Source organism: Dipteris shenzhenensis, chromosome 16 (assembly GCF_047967505.1).
Source record: "Dipteris shenzhenensis isolate YYH24624 ecotype China chromosome 16, Dip_SZ_1.0, whole genome shotgun sequence".
Lineage (NCBI taxonomy): Eukaryota > Viridiplantae > Streptophyta > Polypodiopsida > Gleicheniales > Dipteridaceae > Dipteris > Dipteris shenzhenensis.
The window spans coordinates 30,468,463-30,488,966 of NC_141611.1; the positions used below are offsets into that span (position 1 = coordinate 30,468,463).

Sequence of the window (20,504 nt, forward strand, 5' to 3'; positions counted from 1 at the left end):
TACAAATATGACAGACATGAAGATGAGAAACATTTTGCTTATACCACCTACTCGAACGCCAAAACAAGATGAGGTGGCTATAGAGGTGGTCACTCAAGTGACTCATGGAATAAAAACAAGAGCAAAAGCAGCCTTCGAGGAGGTGTAGAGGAATAAATATAAGGAAACCAAGTGTCTTCGTACCTCGTCCACTAATCTAGATACTGCAAAGCTAGAGCTACATGTTCTCGAGTGTCTACATACACTGGGACCTGCTGTAAGGATAAGTTTTGTAGATGTAGAGTCAATCAAAGAGTTTATCCTAATAGAAGATTGTCTCAAAGAAATCACAAACAGAGTAGGACAAGTTATCGATATAGTTATCCTTGCACGACTCAGGTACGTTTTTCTTTTTATATATCGATTTAGACAACCACTTATTTTGAACACTATTCTGAATTCCTCTGTTGATTTGCAGCTTACTCAAAAACAAGTTACATGAGGAGATTCAAGACCCAGCTATCTCCTTCAAAATGAGGGATCCTAGGGAGTCGGTGGACCAACTTGCGAAGTGGTTCACATATTGCAATTTTGAATCAATGACCCTAATTATCATCCCTTTTACCATTCAGAGTGCATAAGGAGATAGATTATTATTTTCAATCCACAAATGCTACTCTTTACCACATTTGTCAAATGAAGTCGACATTTGAGCTTAGCTTGTATCCATCTGCTGCCATCAAAAGGATGCTTCTGCTTCAATTCAGTTATAGATACTGATCCAGAGATCGATCTATAAGTGAATTTTTGAATGCATAAAATAAGTATCGTAATTTTTTAAAATAACAAAGTATTTTTTTTTGTAGAAAGTTGTTCACACTCACATATGCAACTTGTAGTGGTATGAAGAGACTATCTTTTGTGATCGTTTTCTACAAAAGAAATTCATTTAAGCTGGGAGCAATTGAACCGTTGGATTTGGACGTAAGACATAAAATCCTTTGCCCTCTCAATACTTTCTTAAAATTAATTAGAATAATTTTATGCTTACAAGCGACTGGATGGTTCACAGACACCACAACAGTATGATGCCCACTCTTGTGGATGGAGGGTCCTTATAAACAACAAGCATATTTTGGAGGATTTTTTGTCAGGAGATACAATGGAGGCAAGTACATTATTGACGCATTTAAAATTTATACATAACATAATATAACACATAGCTTGAAACTAAATTTTTGGTCGTGTTTCTACAGATGATAGAACAAAGCTATGATGATCAATTTGTGTTAAACTTCAGAGCTAGGATGATTGTAGATCTCCTTAAATATGCATCCTCATTACCACAAGAGAAAAGCACCGAGGAAAGATCTAAAAAATTAGATGAGGGACAGAGCTCAAAAGTGATGGAGGACCTCACTCCAGAGTAGGATGAGGCTCCTTTGACATGACTAAAGGACCATGATGCCTAGCTTTAGATGCCTCCACAATCCACTAGACTTGGACATTAAGCCCCTCCTCCAGCCCCTCAAACTACTGAGCCTGGACCTGAGGATCGTTAGCCCCTTCCCCATCCATTTACTGATGTTGGACCTGAGAATCCTTTACAAACTTTGGAGCCTCCTAGTTGACTTGAGGCAAATTGTACTCTTGCAAGTTTGTAATGCATAATGACGTTTAATGAAATTCATCTATATTTGAGACTCTAGTTTGTAATCCATAGAGCAAGAGCGAGAGCGCGAGAGAGAGATAGAGAGAGAGAGAGACTTGACTCATGAATATGGATGTATGTATTACAAACTTTGAATGAAAAATTGTTACAAGAGCAAAGAAACCGATTCTCCATTGTTTTTTGTAAATAATAAAAAATATAGTTACAATGCTGATTATGGCTCTAACTTGAGAGCCCAAACTATAGTAGAAGTTAGAAATTCTCTGATTCCAACAATATGAGCCTAGAAAGGCTCAACTACTAGAGCGAAGGCGAGATCAGATCATGGAAGAGAAGGTGGAGGAATTACAAGAAACTTGACTTTCACAACAGAGGTAAACATTAACATCTTGCCCGTAAATGACCTTCCTAGACTAAATCATTCATAAGAAAATTTCTTAGTTTCTTAAAAAGAAGCCACTTGATAAATAAATCAGGTGTTGAGACGGCCAAGATTGTGAGGCAGAAAACATCCACGCTTGTGCACGTATCAGTTAATGGGAATCTTGAGTGGGAATGGCTAAAGCCACTGGACTAGGAATAGGAAGATTATTGGAGTATCCTGGGTCCACAAGATCAGTATGCCACTGTAGAGCGATTTGAAGAATAACCATAAGATGTAGTGTTAGTCCTTGATGGCAATATTTGTATGTGTGTTTAAGATTTAGATTAGAACTCCTTAAGAAGGTTCAAGAATATATGAACAACATTTTAACATCAAATGATATATGAGAGAAGGTATTACAAGAGACAAAAATATTGTTGAATCCTAAAAAGAGAATATTTTTAGGATTATAAAGAAATTTTCCATGGCAGAATCTTTGTACGAAATCTGGGTTACAAGTGGAAGAACATTATATTGCCTATACAAATGACCTTCCACTATAATAAGTGGGCCTCCAACCCCTACAGCTGAGCTGGGATTTCCTGGCATTACTAACCGTGTAACGAAAGAAGGCGATGCCTTTCTCTCGGTGCCCTTCATCTATCCACTCCCATTCCCCAGGGTCCCATTGCAAAAACTTAATTGGGACACCTCCATAGAGCCACAGCCTCCATGAGCCCAGGGCAATGAGTAGCAGGTCAGGATCCAAGTACCACTATGAAAGAGAGCCATGCTCCATGAAGCCCACTACCCTAACTGGCTGAAACGGTACCTCCAACAATATATCATCTGTGGACTTGGACAACCTGCCCCCCGAAGAAACATCAAAGACTAGGGCATCCTCATGTGTGTTCCGTAAAGCAATCACTTGCAAAGGAATGCCCGATCTCGAAAATGCCCCCATCCAGGTGGAAAAAGTAATAGGCATGTCATCTGTGTCCACCCAATCCAAGGCTGCATCAATCTGTTGAATTCTCCCTGCACTCCCTCTGAGATTATGAACCACCTGGGCCTGACGGTCTACAGGAAGCCTCCTTAAGGCTTTCCATGCTCCCAGAGTAGATGCAGGACCCCTCTCCCATCTGGGCCACTGCATGTAAAGAGAAGCTCCAAGTGGTCCGCCATGCTCATCCAAAATACTATCGTTCCACATGATAGGCTGCCTTTCAATCTCTTCACGGGTGGACGGGGGAATCCTGCCAAGAGTACTCTTGAAACTGGCCCATGCTTTTAGTATAGTAACCATAAGAGGGGAAGAAGGAGATCTGAGGTGGGCTGTGGTGAAAACCCATCTGGTATTGTGTATCCAATCATCTCCTGAAGTGGGTGTGCGAGACTGTATGCATCTGATAAAAAAGTCCTTCCAAGGCTCTTGTCTTGGTGTAAGTCCTCTCACAATGACCTTGTAGAGTAAAGCTCTGCACTATAGATCCGGGTCAATGATATTCAAACCCCCTTCTCTTGTAGAAAGAATCAAGGTCTCCAAGCCACCTTGGCTATAACATCAGTTGTGCCATCTAGACCACTCCATAAAAAATTCCGTACGGGCCTCTTGAGCTGAGTGATACAATCCATAGAGTGGCACCAACAAGAGCATACAAACTATGCTATGGCTAGAAGAACCTGGTTAACCACCACCACTTTGGATGCCAAGTCAAGTATGGCTGAGCTCCGGAAAAGGAGCTTTCTTATGATGCTCTCCAACACCGGAGCAAACTATTGTGAAGGAGAGATGCCCACTCCAACCTGGCAGCCCAAATATCTAACAGAGACACCCCTCTGTACCCAAGTGAAACCAATATCATTACCCCAATCCGGGGTGTCATCATCGCAAATCCAAAAACCATTGGATTTATGCCAATTAATGTGTGCACCTACAGCCGTGCAAAATAAATCCAAGGCTGTCTGGAAGGAAGTGAGTGTCCTAGGGGAGGCATCCAAAAAAACAGTCGTATCATCTGCTAACTCACTAAAGGGGCAAGAGGACATCCCTGGCGGACTAATCTACCGATCTGAAATCTGTCCCCTCTTACCCCCCCATAAGCACCTAGCTATGGGTTGATCTGTAGAGAGAGGATACTCCTCTAATCCATGCATTTGAAAAACCAAAGCGAGAAAGAGTACCCTCTAAAAAATCCCAGTTTGCTCTGTCGTAAGCTTTCTCCATGGCAAACAGAAGGTACATGCAACTTTTTGGGGCCTTTATCCATAATAGGATCTGACCCAAGATCTGCAGGCACTCTTTAGGCATCCTTGGTGCAGGCGCTTGCATGATCATTGCCACTTTGTCTAGATCAACCGCAATTCCTTTAGCCAAGATGACATGACCTAGGAGTCAGTCGCTTCGTACTACAGACGCACATTTCATGGGATTCAAACTGACACCTCCCAACACTGCTGAAAACACTTTTGCAAATGCTCCAAGTTCTCGGTGAACGTTTCGAACATGCTGAGGTCATCCAAAAAAATCTGCATGAACTCCATCAAATATGAGCCAAGAATTTCCTACATGGCTCGCTAAAAATTGGAGGGAGCATTCTACAATCCAAACCACATGCCTGTACATACATATACTCCCCATGATGTGATGAATCCTATCTTTGTCTGATATTCGAGAGCCATTTGGATTTGGTTGTACCCACTATACCCACTTAGAAAGGAGTACACCTCGTGACCCACCACTTCATCAAGCATTGAGTTGATGTATGGTAGAGGGAAAGGATCTGGTACTGTGGCCGCATTCAACTTGTGGTAATCCACACAAATCTGCAACTATTTATTTTTCTTGGGCACAATGAAAATTGGGCATGCAGACCACATGGTTGTAATAAAATTGGTGCTATTTTCCATTATTTTCCCCCCTTGTCCATTAAAGTGGATCCTCTCTTTGAGGAAGGAGACAGCGGTCAAGGCGGACATTTCCTCTTTTCAAACACCCACAGGGTACATGCGTTGCTTGAAAGGAGCATTTTCAAAGGACAATAAGCTTAGTGGGCTCAAGTCCCATGATTGGCACAAGGTCTTACAGGTATTCTAAGCTATAGAATTAGTGTACCGATAATCACGATGCGTTAGCATAATTATGATTATGTTATATTGTTGACATGACTTCTTTGTTGCTTTGATAGTTCATCCTCCTAATTATAATAAAAGGGTGCTTACAAGAAGATGTTAGAAATGCTATATTCAAGATCAGTGGTATTGTGAGGTATGCTTACTATAGAATCGCATTGATTGCATTTTCTTCAATTTAAGCTGAATAATCTGTAGACTGATTATGAAAATATCTTACATGGGCATGTGAAATAGGTGGATATCTCAAAAAGAGATCTGCATAATATCGAGCATCGAGAAGGCTAGGGTGGAATCCATCAAAGCCGTATGCTTGCTTGAGAAGCACTTTCCCTCGAGCATTATGACAACTCAAGTCCACTTGCTTGTGCACATAGTTGATGAGGTGGCTATTGCAGGTACCATTCATAGTCGGTGGATGTTTTTTCTCGAGCGGTTTATGAAAACTTTGAAGGGATTTGTAAGACAAAGAGCAAGACCAGAAGAAAGCATGGCAGAGGGATGGCTTGTGCAAGAGTCATTAGTATAAATCACGGAGTTTCTTACATCCACGGATCCCGATATGCCGCAAGCTTGGCATAACAAGGATGATGATCGCATCATTGGCGAGGTTCCCCAAGGAAAAGGGATTGAAAGAAAGATGAGTGAAGAGCAAATGGAGAAATTCAATAGGTTTTGTATCCTCAATAGCAAGGAGATGCAGAAGTGGATTGAGAGATATGAAGCGGCCAAAGCAAAAAAGAATAAATGCAAGGACGAGATTCAAAGTAATGTACAAGCGATCGCAACCATATCTACGAGATCTGGCTCTTCTCCCCACTCACATGTCACTTGATTGGCTACAACTAGCTCTGCGTAAAGCCGAACGTGATGCAGAGATAATAAACGAGTGCGTAGATGCATCTTCATTGTTTTAATGATGCTCTTTTTAGTACAAAAAGTACAGTGCATTATGGTCATATGGATGAAATTTTCACGTGGAATGCATCGATTCAAAGAGAGTCACGTATGATTGTGGAGACATGGCTAACTTCACACAAGATAGCTGAGCAAGTGCTTCGGATACCAATCTTCTCTCCTCACAGTTGGATTATTGTGGAACCATACGCGAAATCTATGAAGTTGATTTCAGATGATTTAGTATTTTCATTCTTGATGTAAAATGGTTTAGAACTATTTACAACGGTCCCCATGCAATAGTGAGAAAAGATAGTAGCAGTTTCTTTGCAATAGACTCCACCAAACTTTGGACCGATGAAAGTGATACTTTTGTTCTTCCCGAGCAATGTGAGCAGGTGCATACTAATGATTTAATTAATCAAAGCTTTCATTTTTAAAGATCCATTGATACATGTGCTTAAGCATAATTTCATATATATAATTGATGACATTTGGCACCCATCTTCATTATAGGTGGTTTTTCATCCGGATCGTTGTGATCCAAGATGGTGGTACGTGATCCAAGTTGCACCATGAAGTAAGTAAATTTTTGAAGATAGAGATGTGGATATGGAAATGCCACTACCAATGCCAGATCCAATTGATCCAGATGAATCTAGTGAAGAAGATGAAGATCACAATATGAGCCAAGAGGAAGATTCGCATAATGACATCGCACGGGAGGAAGATGGAGATCACGATATTGAGGAAGAAGACAACAATCATCAAGAATCACCACACTTTATTGAAGAAGATGATCAAGTACTTTTAGGTGAACGTACAATGCTAGAGTATGATGATGATATAGGAGATCAACTTAGTATAGAGTTAGAGATAGACTTGTGTGGCGCATTAGACTTGGCTCAAGATGAAACCGTTGATGTAAATGCTCTTCATTGATTTTTTTCATCTCAAACTTGGACATGAATATATGAGCTTCAAAGGCTTGATGTACATGCTCATACTTTTATTCTCTCAAAAGATCAAACACGTATGAAAATTAAAAAAAATTTGCCATTGGAGAAAACTAACTTTTAAGGTCAATATGAGAAAAAAAGCTCTCTGTAAAACATCGCTATAAAAAAGTATTTCAGTGTCGCTATATAGTGACACTTACAATTCTGATAAACGTCGCTATATAGCGACTTTAAAAATCGTCGCTATATAGTGACGTTTGCCTAAAGTGCTATATAGCGATGCTTCACAAGGCGTGCTTCCAATACCGATAATTAGCACCCTGTGCATGCTAAACATCGGTACTTAAATGTCACAATAGGATCCGTGTGTAGTAGTGTTGGTTTTAGGTTTAGGGAATGGGGTTAGGTGATAGGGGTTAGAAGATACAAAGAGAAAATTTTACATAGGGATAAAAAAAGAGGGGGGGGGACAGGGTTTTGTGTTATACAAGTAGTAAGCATAGAAACCGAGGGGGGAAGGTTAGTTTAAATAGTCCAAGGAAAGAGGGTTGAGAGAGAGAGAGAGAGAGAGAAAGAGAAATCCATCAATAAGTAGGGGGGGAAATAAGCGAGAATCAGAAGGTATAGAGAAAAAGTGGCAGGAAAATACAAAGAGACCTAAGTGAGGTGGGTTTGTTTTAGGTTTGGTCCATCTGTTTCAAGCTGAATGGTTACATTAGAGTATAAGAAGAGGGTGAGTGTATCTTCTATAGACAATTTTCCAAAAAGAAAAATGAGGGGGAGAACCAAGTTAGGGGGGTTATCAAAGATAAGGGGGGAGAACTAGGTTAGGGGGGTTATCAAATAATGAGGCTACCAAGGGGGGAGAAAACCAAGTTAGGGGGGTTAACAAAGATAAGAAAATGTGAGGAAGGGAGTTTGTGTGTATGGGTGTGTGTGTGTAAAGTATAGAAAATGTGTGTGTGTGTTTCGATTAAAAAGTCCCATCAATAATTGAGCCATACAATTAATTCCATCAATTGGATAAAAAGTTAAAAAAAGGGAAACATATAAGGAAAAAATGTTTGAGACATTTAAGTTGAAAAATGCAACTAGAGTTTGCAAAAATTTTGATCAAAATAAATAATTTTTTAATAATATTGAGTTTGACAAACATAATATTGGAAAAATATGTCAAATCTGGGTTCCAAGGTCAGGGTCCATTTACTTGCCACCATCCAAACAAACTAGGCATTAGAACATCATAGTTATGTTTGGGTTGACAGGTAATGCCTTTTTTCCCCACATTGTTATTGCTTTATCTAGGAATATAGACAACCATATTGATTCTTAAGTGAATGGATGATTTTTTCATGTGAGTTTATTTAAGTCACAAGTGGAGTAAGGAGTGAATGAGTGCATGGGTTAAGAAGGGATTAGAGGAGGTATGGGACGATTAGTGGGCTTGGTATGTGGGGTGGTTAAAAAGAAAGTGTAAAGGGAAGATTTCACGAGGGTACATAAAAGAATAATACATACTTAGGGAAGTATTCATGTGTGTGTGTGCATGTGTGTGTGTGTTCGTGTGTAAAGAAATAAGTGTCTATGTGTGTGAGATACATTTACTAATCAAATTTATTCTCTGTGTGTGTGTGTGTGTGGAGGAGCTTCACGATGGCCTCCTTTCCTATTTTCGACTGTCGTTTCATCTCCCTTCTCGCCTGTCATTTCGGTTCCCTGCACTTTTGCCTCTAAGCTTTTTCCTTGTCCCGTTTTGTTTCCATGCAGTTCTGCCTCTTAGCTCCTTACCTGTCCCAGTAGTTTTGTTTCGTCTCCTGATATGACAGTCCTGCCTCTCAGTTCCTTACCTATCCCATTTCTCAGCTCCTTAGTGCCTCTTAGCTCCTCATCGCGTGTACCTTTGTCCTCTCCCGCTTTGTTGGTCATAGCCTCTCCTTTTTCTTTTCAATCATCTCCGGCTTCGTTGGTCACAACTTCTCCTTTTTCTTTTCATTCTATTGTTTCGCATTCGTATGGCCTTTTCCCTCGTTCCAACAAAAGCAAGTGCCTTGCTCATTTTCTAGATTTTTCTTAGCCTGATAAGACACAGAATTTGGCTTTTGGAAGCTTTCCGACTTCGTCATCCGTGCACTTAGATGTGCTTGCTCATTTATGTGAAGATTATATTGCTCAACCTTAAAATTCTACTTCGTTGTATCGAGCTGCGCCTTCGGATTCACTCCTTCAAAGTATCTCTCAAGCACAAAAGCATGGTATTTGCCTTTATTTCATGGGCCGAGTTATGAGTGCCTCCATGCTTCGAGCTTGGTCGACAACGGCTATGGGAATGGATAAATTGACTCCTTTATCTTCCTTGGCAAGGTTTTTTATTTTGCTCGTTGTGTTAATACAGATACAGTTGATGATTTGGTCAGCAAGGTAGGGGTCCATGGTGCTAGGATCTTTGCTTATATTATGCCATGGGATCCTCTTTTTGACCCTGATAAAAATCTCCTTCGCTTTTGTCATGTTTGGGTCACTTTGAAGGCCTTGCCGGTACCTCTTCTCCTGCTTATTTCATCTCTTGCAACTCTTCTCGGGAGAGTTCTTCATCTTTCCAAGTTGGATTTTTTGGTGTAGAGTAGAGATATCCGAATTTGCATTTCATGGGATATGGAGCAGCGGTTCCTTCATGCTTGGATATTGATTATGGTCTTGCGCATCCACTTCGCATTCCCTTATCTTTTTCTTCCTTCCCAAATGCATGCTATAGGTGTAGACAAATTGGTCATTTTGCTCGGAGTTGCCCTTTGCAATCAAGTCAATCTGCTAATGTAAACATCTCTTTCTCTGTTCCTCACACTTCTAGTATGCCTCTTCAGCTAGACAAGATGCAACAGTTGAAGACCACAAGAAAAGAATGGAGATGGGTAACACCCTCCTGGAAAAGAGATCATCTCACCCTCTCCTTTGGTTTCTTTGTCAAATCCTTTCCAGGCCCTGTCAATGTCGGATACAAAAACTTCTCAATCTTTTGGTGTCACTGCTTCTAATTCTCAAGAGCCTTCTTCAACTCAATAGCCCTCTTTGGTTGGAATTGACATTCAACAGGCCTCTCCGGATATTGAGACATAGTCTCTTGAGCTACAAAGTGGATCTTTTTCCTTTGGATACAGTTCATAATAGTGTACTGGCACTAAATGTAGACAAGGATACTCAGACTGGGGTTGATACTATGGATGCTTCTGCTAGACTGATTATAGACACCGAGTCGAATCTTGCACCTACCTCTCCTTTCTCCCTAGACACTTTCCATCCCTAGTTGAAGTAGGTTTTTGACCCTGTGATTCAAAAATTTTGGGTGCTCGCTTATCTCAAGAAGAACACAAGGGTAAAAAGCACCTTCACTTTATTGATGGTGGTGCAGTTCCTTTACAATAGTTTTTGCATGCAAACAATCTCATCCTGGAGGATATCCTTTTGGATACTCCCCGTGGTGACTTGTGATCTTTTTCCATTTTCTAGTTTTCACTTAGCCTCTTGGCTTTTTCCGGAGGCCTACTTGTAATCTTTTAACTTTTGTACTTCATGGTGGGCTTTCACCTCTTTTGAGGTTTCCCACATAGAAATATAAGATTTCACTATAAAAAAAGTGTGTGTGTGTGTGTGTGTGTGTATAAGAGAGAGAGAGAGAGAGAGAGAGAGAGAGAGAGAGAGAGTTAGATTATGGCCCCCCTTCAATGATTTATTCATTTGCACTTCAGAAAGAGAAACAAAGATAGAGTGATACTCTGCGAAAGAGAGAGACCAGGTTGGCTATTATTGGAAAACACTTTTATTACTAGCTATGATGTGTGTGTGTGTGTGTGAGAGAGAGAGAGAAAGAGAGAGAGAGAGAGAGAGCACGTTGTATCATAAAGCTAAATCATTACTATAAAACTTTGATACTTTTTGTATGGCACATTTAAGTAGAGCAGAAATGCCAATATTTTTGTCAATGAGAGCATCCCCGTATTCTGAACACTATGTGGAAATGATCAAACATGGATCTTCCATGAAAATAGTGAGTCAAAATTGAGAGCATGGGTTATTCGCTCATAGAGACTCTAAGAAGTCCAGAAAAGTTTAAATAATACACTATAGGCACTTTAAATGAGGTTTGTATCGGTTGGACAATGGAAATTAGAACATGCTTAAATTTTGCACTTAACAAAAAATACATATTATATACCTACTTTATATAAAAGTATGAAAAAAATGTCCATTTCTCCTTTTTCAAATATGGTACATATCTACTTTATATTAAAAAGTGAAAAAAATTCTTCATTCAAGACTTTCCAAGCATTGGTAATTGATTTCAAATATGGTATATACCTACTTTATATAAAGAAAGAAATCTCCATTCAAGGATTTCCAAGAATTGGTAATTGAGAGAGAAACACCTTAATGAAGATTAAAATCCATGTCACGCTTAAACATGTGAAATAAGACTTTCCAAGCATTGGTAATTGACAAAGAAACACCGAAATGATAATGAAATCCATGTCACGTTTAAGCGTGTCATGCGGGGGGACGAGGGGGGATTTCTTTATAAAAAGAGATGCGTTGCGCCAAATTTCATAAGATCTCTCTCTCTCTCAGTATCCTTCCCAATTATCTGTCTCGTTAGTATCTCGCACCTCTCCATTCATGGAGAGATCAGCCCCTCCTCAGACCATGCAGAACTTGCAACTAAACGTCCAAAACGTAACGATCCCCCCTGTCCAATGCTCCTTCCCCTGGAACAACTATCCCGATTGCTCTCGACTGCAAGAGATGGGGGATGCCTGGATTCTAGTCCGCTTTAGCAATTTCGGCAACTCCCCTAGTCCCGAGTCTTTCCGCATAGAGCTTCTTCTTCAGTCTCGTTTTCATCTGCTTACATGCCTTGCATTTGCCAACAGCGTGGGCGAAAAGATGGCTCCCATCGTGAAATACATGGCCTGGCTGTTCATATTCGACAGCGTCCTGGACGATCCCAAGGAGAAGGGAGGCGACCCGTCTGCGGCCGATGAACTTCTGCACTCCATCACGGGTGTTTTAACTAGCAAGCCCGTAAAGTCATCGTGTCCTGTGACACGGGTGCTGACCGAGACGGCCGCCGAGTGGTGGAGCGAGTTCTGCGAGACGATGCCGCCAGCGCAGCAAGCCCGCTTCATCCCAGTTTTCATGGCCTACCTCGATGGGAACAGAAGGCAGATTCCCTATCGACAAGCCGGAAGCCTTCCCGATCTAGACACCTACCTTTCCATCCGCCTAGCAGCGGGAGGCTGGCTGCCCTTCTGTATCCTCATAGAGTACAGTCTGGGGATCATGTTCGACCACGAAACCGTGCAGAATCCACTCATCCGCCAGCTGCAGGAAGCGGCAGGAATCAACATGTGCTTGATGAATGACCTCATATCCTTCAAGAAGGAGTTTCTCGAAGGCGATTTCCTAAACATCGTCTCGGTCATGTACTTAGGGTCCAAATCTTCTCATGCTGATCTGCAGGATGTGATTCTGGAAGTTGGCAAGATGATCGAAGCCAAAGATGCGGAGTGCGTCCAGCTGATGAACGAGATAAAGAAGTCGAGCCTGATGGAGAAAGCCGGGCTTCAAATGTACGTGGAGGGTGTGAGCAATTGGATGGGCGGGCACTTTTACTGGATACACGGCAGCGCACGATACGGTTCAAGCGGACGGAGCACCTAATCTATAGCTACATACTCACGTCGCTGCAGTGATCCGTTGTCGACGACTCCGCCGCTCCTGCTCTTGCAATTGATAGTTAGTAGTACCCCTTAAATTTGAAGGCCTGCCCTAACCTTCATATTGAAGGACAAAATACCATGAAGACGTATACCATGAATACTCCGCCGCTCCTGCTCGTCTAATAGGAAGACTATAGTAAATCCCATGAATTATATACTTTGTCCAAGATAGGTTCAATGTTTTTGGGTAGCCCTCACCGGTTTCAATATGCAGCACATGCTCTTTCTCCTCTTTAATTCTGTTGGCTTCTTTTTCATGTGCGATCGCATTGTGTGCAACCAACCTCCATTTCTCCATGCACTACTCAAAAAATCTCCCCACTAATAAATTAAAAATTTTAAAGGTTTCTATTGAAAGTTTAATGCACATTTTAAGAAAAAATACAACTAAAATGCCTCCAAATGTGTAGGTTTTAAAACTTTCTATTTTCAAATTTAAGATTAATTTTCCGCATGGATGAGGTAGTCCTCTCTAGATTTTGTGGCGACCACACTACCACCTTGAAAAATTTATCATTATAGGGATTCGAAGGTTTTCCTGAAGCATCTCCTCTCTTCTCACTCTTTCATACAAGACTTGGATCCACTGCACATGTAATGTGGAGGTTTCTTCAAGAGCAACACACTCCTATTTTTATAACTCATTCTTATTTTTCAATTCCATCTATGTTAGGGTGCTACTTCATTCTCTCCTTTTTATTTTTATTATGTTCACCATGAGCATCATCATTGCTGGAGGATCAAGAAGAGAGAGTGTGGAGTACACAAGAGATGACTAATCCTACTCTATGCAATGCAACTAATACATTTTGACCCATCTATAGGGTAAGCTAAACAAAGATGAAGATGCTTTAAGAAGGAGGGCTTTAGCCTTGATAGAATGAAGGGCTTGCACCTTGACAAGAGTAAGGGCTTGCACCCTCAGGGGATGCACTACTAAGAAACCCTAGGTATCATGTGCGTTCAAGGGGCATTTAAAAAATCCCTCAACTAAAAATTTTTTGGCAGTAAAAACACCCCTTTTTACTTATGAACTAAGTGATTTTTTTCTAAAGTTGAATTAAAAAACCCCTCATGTTATTGTAATCCTGTTACAATTTTTCAGAAGGTTGAATTAAAATACCCCTCCTTTTGAATGCACGTGGTACACAAAAACTTTATAAGGTGAACCCCTCGAGCTTGCACCCTCTCTATGAAGGATAGAGCACCTGAGGCTCTAATACTATGTAGGAGAATCCAAGGGAGAGCGATTGGAAAGGACAATAGATAACTAACTATATACTATATTGTATTGCGATGAAGCTAAAGTATATACATGTTCACCTTAGGGCTAGGATATGTCCCTCGGCCCTTAGAGTTATCTATTTTTGAGATAATGAGTACTTAGACCTATCTACAATGGATTTTTTTTCAAATTCATAATTCTATAAGCATGCAATTCTAACCTTTGATATTGCAATGGTTGTATTTTATATTTTATTGCGGCCAAGTAATTTGGTTTTTTAACTTTGCCATGTGTCATAGTTGTGTATGAAGAATTGATGATATAGCGTGACTCGTCTATGATAGGTTATAAGTGACTTGCAAGGTCTCAACATTCACAAGGAACTTCTACTCGTTCACTATATAGGAAAAAAAAGGCATTTTCCTAGTTCCAAATGAGAGGAGCTAGGAAAAGTCCTAACTAGAGAAAATGGGCCACTTCCTAGGAAAAGGAAGAAGTCTTTTCCCCCTGACAGGACACTGTATTATTATGAACATAGAAAAAAGAGACAACTAATACAGCGTCCTTGATAAAATCAACGGCTATACTGCCATGTTACATTCCTTAAACCCGTGCGGGATTTTCTTCAATTTCAACATACTTGAGCATGCAATTTGAACCAATTAGAAATGCATTAAAACCTCTTTGGCTGGTCTTTGTAGTGGATAAAGGAATCTATGTAATTGTTAGCAATTACAAAGCACATGAAGGCCATGATGTCCTTCCCTTGTGCATCCATCAAGATGCCTCATGTCTGAGTGATGTCATAGAAGATCGTACCATCACCCGGAGGCATGTCTAAATAATCTGAATCATCATCGTCCCCATCGCCACCCCTCCCAAAGCACAGTGCCATGCATCCCCCACTGCTCTCCCTGCTACTATGCCTGCTACCGTGTCGTGTCGAGCTAGTACATTGGCCACTCGTAGCTGGAGACTGCACGGGGCTATGTGGACCACTCGTAGCTGAAGAACCGAGTCTCGACTGCATAGGAGTATGCCGACGGCTTTGCGAGATAGAAGGACCACCTGACGGCATGGGGGAAGGGGCATAAGATGGCATGGGGGAAGGGGCATAAGACGGCATGGGGGAAGGGCCTCAGTTTTGTAGCTGGCTAGGCTGTGCTGACTCTACTGGAGTAATCTCAACTGGTGTGGGATTGGGGTGGTTTGGAGTCTATAGTGCCGACTCCTGGGGGGTGTTTAGATTACATGTCATGTAGCCATATAACTCCATAGGACTGGGAGGGTGCCCTAAAAGGCTATATAACTCCCTAAAAATAGACTCTTGGAGATCAGGTGAGCTTGAAGAGCTTCCTGGCTACATGATGAACTGGAAAAAAGAAAAAAAGAAGATTATTGATGAGCTGAGAAGAGAAAAATAAGAGAAAAAGAGAGAGAAAAGGGAAGGGAAGAGAAGAGAAGGGAAGGGAAGGGAAGAGAAGAGAAAGGAAGGGAAGGGAAGCGAAGCGTCTAAAACTGTCAGAGCGCATCTATAGACACGTCTGAGAAGCGCATTTATTTTCGCATATAACAGCGCGTCTATAGACGCGATTATTTGTGTCTATAAATAGGCTAGATGTGTTGATAGACGTGCCTGTAGATGCGGTTTTAGATGCACTCTGAGATGCCTCTATAGATGCGCTTCGACAGACGGACTATTCGAAAAAGTGGAAAAGGACATGTGCCCGACACAAAAGCATAACACTGATACCAAAATCAACCGATTCTTGGATACGACAAAGGACAAATCCAAAGAGAGCAACTTCCAAAGAAGAACCGTAAAGAGACTTACCTTGGATAGAGGTATGAAAGCTTCTTGTCCTTCTTCAAAGTTGCTTCTCTTCCTTGTTCACCCTCTTCTCTTGTAAGCCTGGAAGTGTGGGTGCCTTCCTCTTAAGTGTAAGCTTGGAAGTAAGTGTGGGTGCCTTCCTCTTAAGTGTCGGACTATGGATCTGTTAATAACAAAGCAAGCAAGCCGCGTGAAGCTTATGTGAAGAAAAGCAAAGCAAGCATGCTAAAAGTAGATTTAAAAATCGCATCTATAGTCGCGTCTAAAACCACATCCATAAGCGTGTCTATAAGCACGTGTAATTCGGCATCTAAATACACAGAGTAGATGTGGTTTTAAACATGCCTATAGACACGCACCACAGAACAGACAGACACGGTTTTAGACGTGCCTTTAGACATGCCATAGAGTTTTAAATTAAATATTTGAAGAAAAGCAAATAATTTTTGGTTGTTTGTTTGTAGGATGTCGTCATCTTTAACAAGTAGCTCCAGTGAGGATGAATCCCTCCGTATCCACCATCGTGGAATGTGGTTGGAGCAAAAAACCAAATGTATGTGTGATCGATGTTGAGGAAACATGTATCGTGCACGCAGGATTATACTCAATCACATCTCAAAATATGGAGAATAGGCATATCTTTAAGAATGTGGCATCTACCATTTGGGAGCATTTGAATGGGACACGAGATTCTATAGGCATAAGGGAGGATCTATGTACCACAGGGAGGATGCTGAAGCTTGGCCACAAGAGAGACCAAATGGGCGTGTTTTTTTACCTCGTGCACTGTGGAGGTTATCAAAGCTAGAGATGGCGGCGGTGAAGCGCGCTATTACTACGATTCGTACTCCCACTGGATGCATGAGGTGTTTGAAAGGAGCCTTTACAAAGAGCAAGAAAAGAGGTGTAGAGCAATTATATGGCTTGAAATCTCATGATTGGCACAAGATGCTCCAAGTAAGTATTTTATGTGCATAATATCTTTTTCCTTTCAAATTTGTGAGTGAATAATTATAAGCAACTAATCAACCACCTCCTCATGGGTTCAGTTCATACTACCTACTAGCATTTCTCGTAGTGCATCGAAGGACGTGAAAGATTGTATTTACAAGATGGGCGAGCTTGTGAGGTACTTTACATGATACAAATATGATGCGTATCAATGCTCCATGCAAGGTGTTCATATTGCTAATATGGTGTACTTTTTCATCTTCTAGGTATGTGAGCTCAAAGGAAATAAACCCCACCACACTTGAGAATGCTCGAGTTATGTCAGTGGAGGTGGTTTGTTTAGTGGAGGAGACATTTCCACGTTCTATTCTCACAAGCCAACTACATCTTATAGTGCATTTGGTGGATGAGATTGCTATATGCGGTACTATACATGGATGATGGTTGTTCTTCCTCGAGCGCTTCATGAAGACCTTGAAGGGCTTCGTGAGACAAAATGCAAGACCTGTTGGTACAAGAGTCACTTGTATATATTTTTGAGTTTCTTGTTGATGTGGATAGCTCTCTCCCACGACTATGGAGAGATGATGAAGACCTAAGAATGACCTCTATTGTGCCTCAAGGGAAAGGATGCAACAAAGTAATAGACACGGAGTTGCATAATAGTATCAACCTCTATTGCGTGCTTAATAGTGATGTGATGAAAAGATGGGTGACAAGATACGAGGATGCAAAGGCAAGAAGACAAGAAGAAAGGGCCCTCTTTCGTACACACCACAGATCTTGTGTGCCATACCCTCAGTATCTAAGAGCACTTCCAAAGGATATTCATGTGGATTGGTTACTTGATGAAATGGAGAAAGCAGAGAAAGACGAGGGGATGCATATCACAATGGAAGAATGGGAGTATGCTAGGGGATGCATGAGCAAGGTCGGTATATAGAATGTTATGCATAAGTTAGGAGCTATCAATAATTTAGATTGCTTATTTACTTGACTTTTGATGCTTCTTTGTATATGTTTTGGATGTAAAGTGGTTTAAGGACATGGTGGAAAGAGGCCCTAATGCAACAATCAAATGCCATGCAAGTGGCTTTGTAACTATTGACTCCACAAAGTTTTGGCAAAGTAGGAAGGACACATTAGTACTACCGCAACAATGTGAATAGGTACTGCCACACATATAAAAATACTCACTTTTAAATATTTGATACCTTCGATGCAAGGAAAATAACATGATTGTATTTTTGTTTGAATTAGGTTGTCTATCAACCAATGGTGGATAATAATAGATGGTGGCATGTCATACCTATTATGCCACGTTCCAAAGTGATGTATAGTACATTTACTAATATGGAGCGTATGGATGATGTTCATGGCCATGGAGGTGATGATGATGGTGATACGAGAGAGGAGGATGATCATGAGATAGGAGATACAGATATTGAGGCCATTACCCATGAGGACAAGCCTACCATTGGTGATGCTGATTTCGATGAGCGCATGGGTAGCACAAGTAGTAGTGGGTTGAATGTATTTGTAGATCTAAACACTTGTTTGGATTTTGAAGTAGATAGTTTGGCAAGGATTGATCTCATTGAGGATGAGATTGAATTGTAGCCCATCATTGATATTGGCAAAACTATTTTACATATTGTCTCATTCTCCTCACCTCACTTAATTCTTGTATATGTGGGCTTGCAAAAAATCATTGTTGTTTTTGTTAAAATTATGTGCTTTGGTAATCATGGGCAATGTTTGGAAAGCAGTGATGTACACCAAAATCTCACTTTCTGTATTCTTTAGCATCTAAATACGTCTAATTCTTAGTGTAGACGTGCAAATAGACGTGCTAATACACGTGCAAATAGACACGCTGATAAATAAAATGTTAGATGGGCCCGTATTTTCTCAGTGTAGACGTGCTAATAGACGTGTTAATACACGTGCAAATAGACGAGCTATTAGACGCACTATTAGACATGCCCGTAATTTCTCTATTCAAGCAACGCCTATAGATGCACCTGCTATTTTGCACGTCTATCAAGCATGTTTATAAATGCTTTGTGTTGTTGTGAGACCCTCCTAAATAACATCACATGCTTTTAATAAAGGTGGTGTCATACAAGACAAGTGAAGACAAAGAAGGAGAACCTATAATAGCATATAAAACAAAGATTAAATCAACTTGGCCAACAACTAACCATAGTTACCTTAAGTCCTATTAGGAACCCACTTAAAGAACCACTAACTACGATTATCAATAGAACAAACAAAGGCTTATTGACTTTATACAAAGGAAACTTGAAAAAAGCCCCTCATTAACAAAACAAGGTGGGGGTCCCATTAAGGCCATCCAATATTTTTGTAAGGTTGCACAACTACTAAATCTCCATTTATATAAAACCTAAAGTAGCTCCAACAGATATTATAATAAAAAATTTCAATAACTTGTAAAGGGGAAAGGAAAGGTGTAAACTAACGGGGAGAGAGAGAGAAAGAGAGAGGGAGAGGGAAAAGCAAGTGATGGTGGTAAATCAATATAGGGAAAGATATATGAGTGAAAGGAGAGGAGAGGAGAAGGATGGACCATTAAATATGAGTGGGAGATAAGTGGAGACCCTTCTCATACACATCACAAGCTACAAAACAAAAGAGGCAGAGAATGTATGAAGTAGCATTTAGGAACTTAAGACTAACCTACAATAACCTAACCATAGTTTACTAACACACCAAAAATAGAACATCACCATTAAACACACTTAACAACTAACACCAAATTGACACTAAGGAGCTCACTAATATGGTCAACATTGAATAAATACAAAGGAATCTCAACATGTGACATGAGTAACCCAACCCCTTTCCATAGACCCTTGGAGGGCCAAAAAGCACAGGAACATGCATTGACCATGCACTTGGGTGGTAGAACTTGGAACTTGGAAGGAGTCCATCCAAAATTCACTCCTTGGGAACTACCATTAATGGTCGCACCACTGCATGGCCTGGAAACTACCCCAAAGGTGTTCCTTGACCCACACCATCACACGTTTGCTATATCCTTCACCTTGACTCTATCCCTAGATCACAGATTTGTTATATATATGGTTTGAATCATTCAATCTTCTTACAAGCTGCACCCCAACATCACATCTCGTGGAGTTGGAAAAAAACATTTTTCTTGACTAGGAAAAGAGACCAGCCTACGCAGCTCCATGTGATATGAAAAGGGGGAAAGTATATATTGACGAGTTTTAATGTGCATCATCAAACTTGTCTTTACGTGCTTAAATACCTACTTTGGATTGGCCTTGAGGGAGACCAGCGCAAGCCCTCCTCATGTCATTTCAAATAATTGAAGGCCTTATGGACATAGCATTCTGCAATACCCAACAATGTTGACGCTTATGCCACATAATATAAATTGTTACAACAGAGGATAGAAGCTCGGGGGGGTCACTATGTATAAACCCTCTATACCACGTGCGTTCAAGGCATATTTCTAAAATCCCTTATCTGTAAATTTTTCATTAATAAAATGTACCCCTTTTCTATACAAATCTGTAAATTTTTTCCAAAACTATTTTAAATAGTCCCTTATGTATATTTATTTATGTAAATTTTAGAAATAAAAAATATCCTTCTGTTGAACTCACGTGATAGGGTTACATATGATGAGTGACCCCCCCGAGGATAGAAGGGGCACTAATTACTTGTGAAGTT

General features: G+C 40.6%; 2 protein-coding genes across 2 annotated transcripts in view; both read left to right on the forward strand.

The window, feature by feature from the left end:
* The window catches only part of LOC147892820 (uncharacterized), a 132,655-nt gene that overhangs the window by 15,848 nt on the left and 96,303 nt on the right, over nucleotides 1-20,504 (forward strand). The window lies entirely within an intron of this gene.
* LOC147892822 (microbial Terpene synthase-like protein 13) lies at nucleotides 11,699-12,715 on the forward strand. Its single transcript, XM_087386794.1, has one exon. It carries the CDS (start codon nucleotides 11,699-11,701, stop codon nucleotides 12,713-12,715), a length of 1,017 nt encoding a protein of 338 aa, XP_087242920.1.

What these genes read in the sequence shown, in the direction of transcription:
- LOC147892822 (XM_087386794.1), top strand. Translation starts at nt 11,699, where the DNA reads ATGCAGAACTTGCAACTAAACGTCCAAAACGTAACGATCCCCCCTGTC.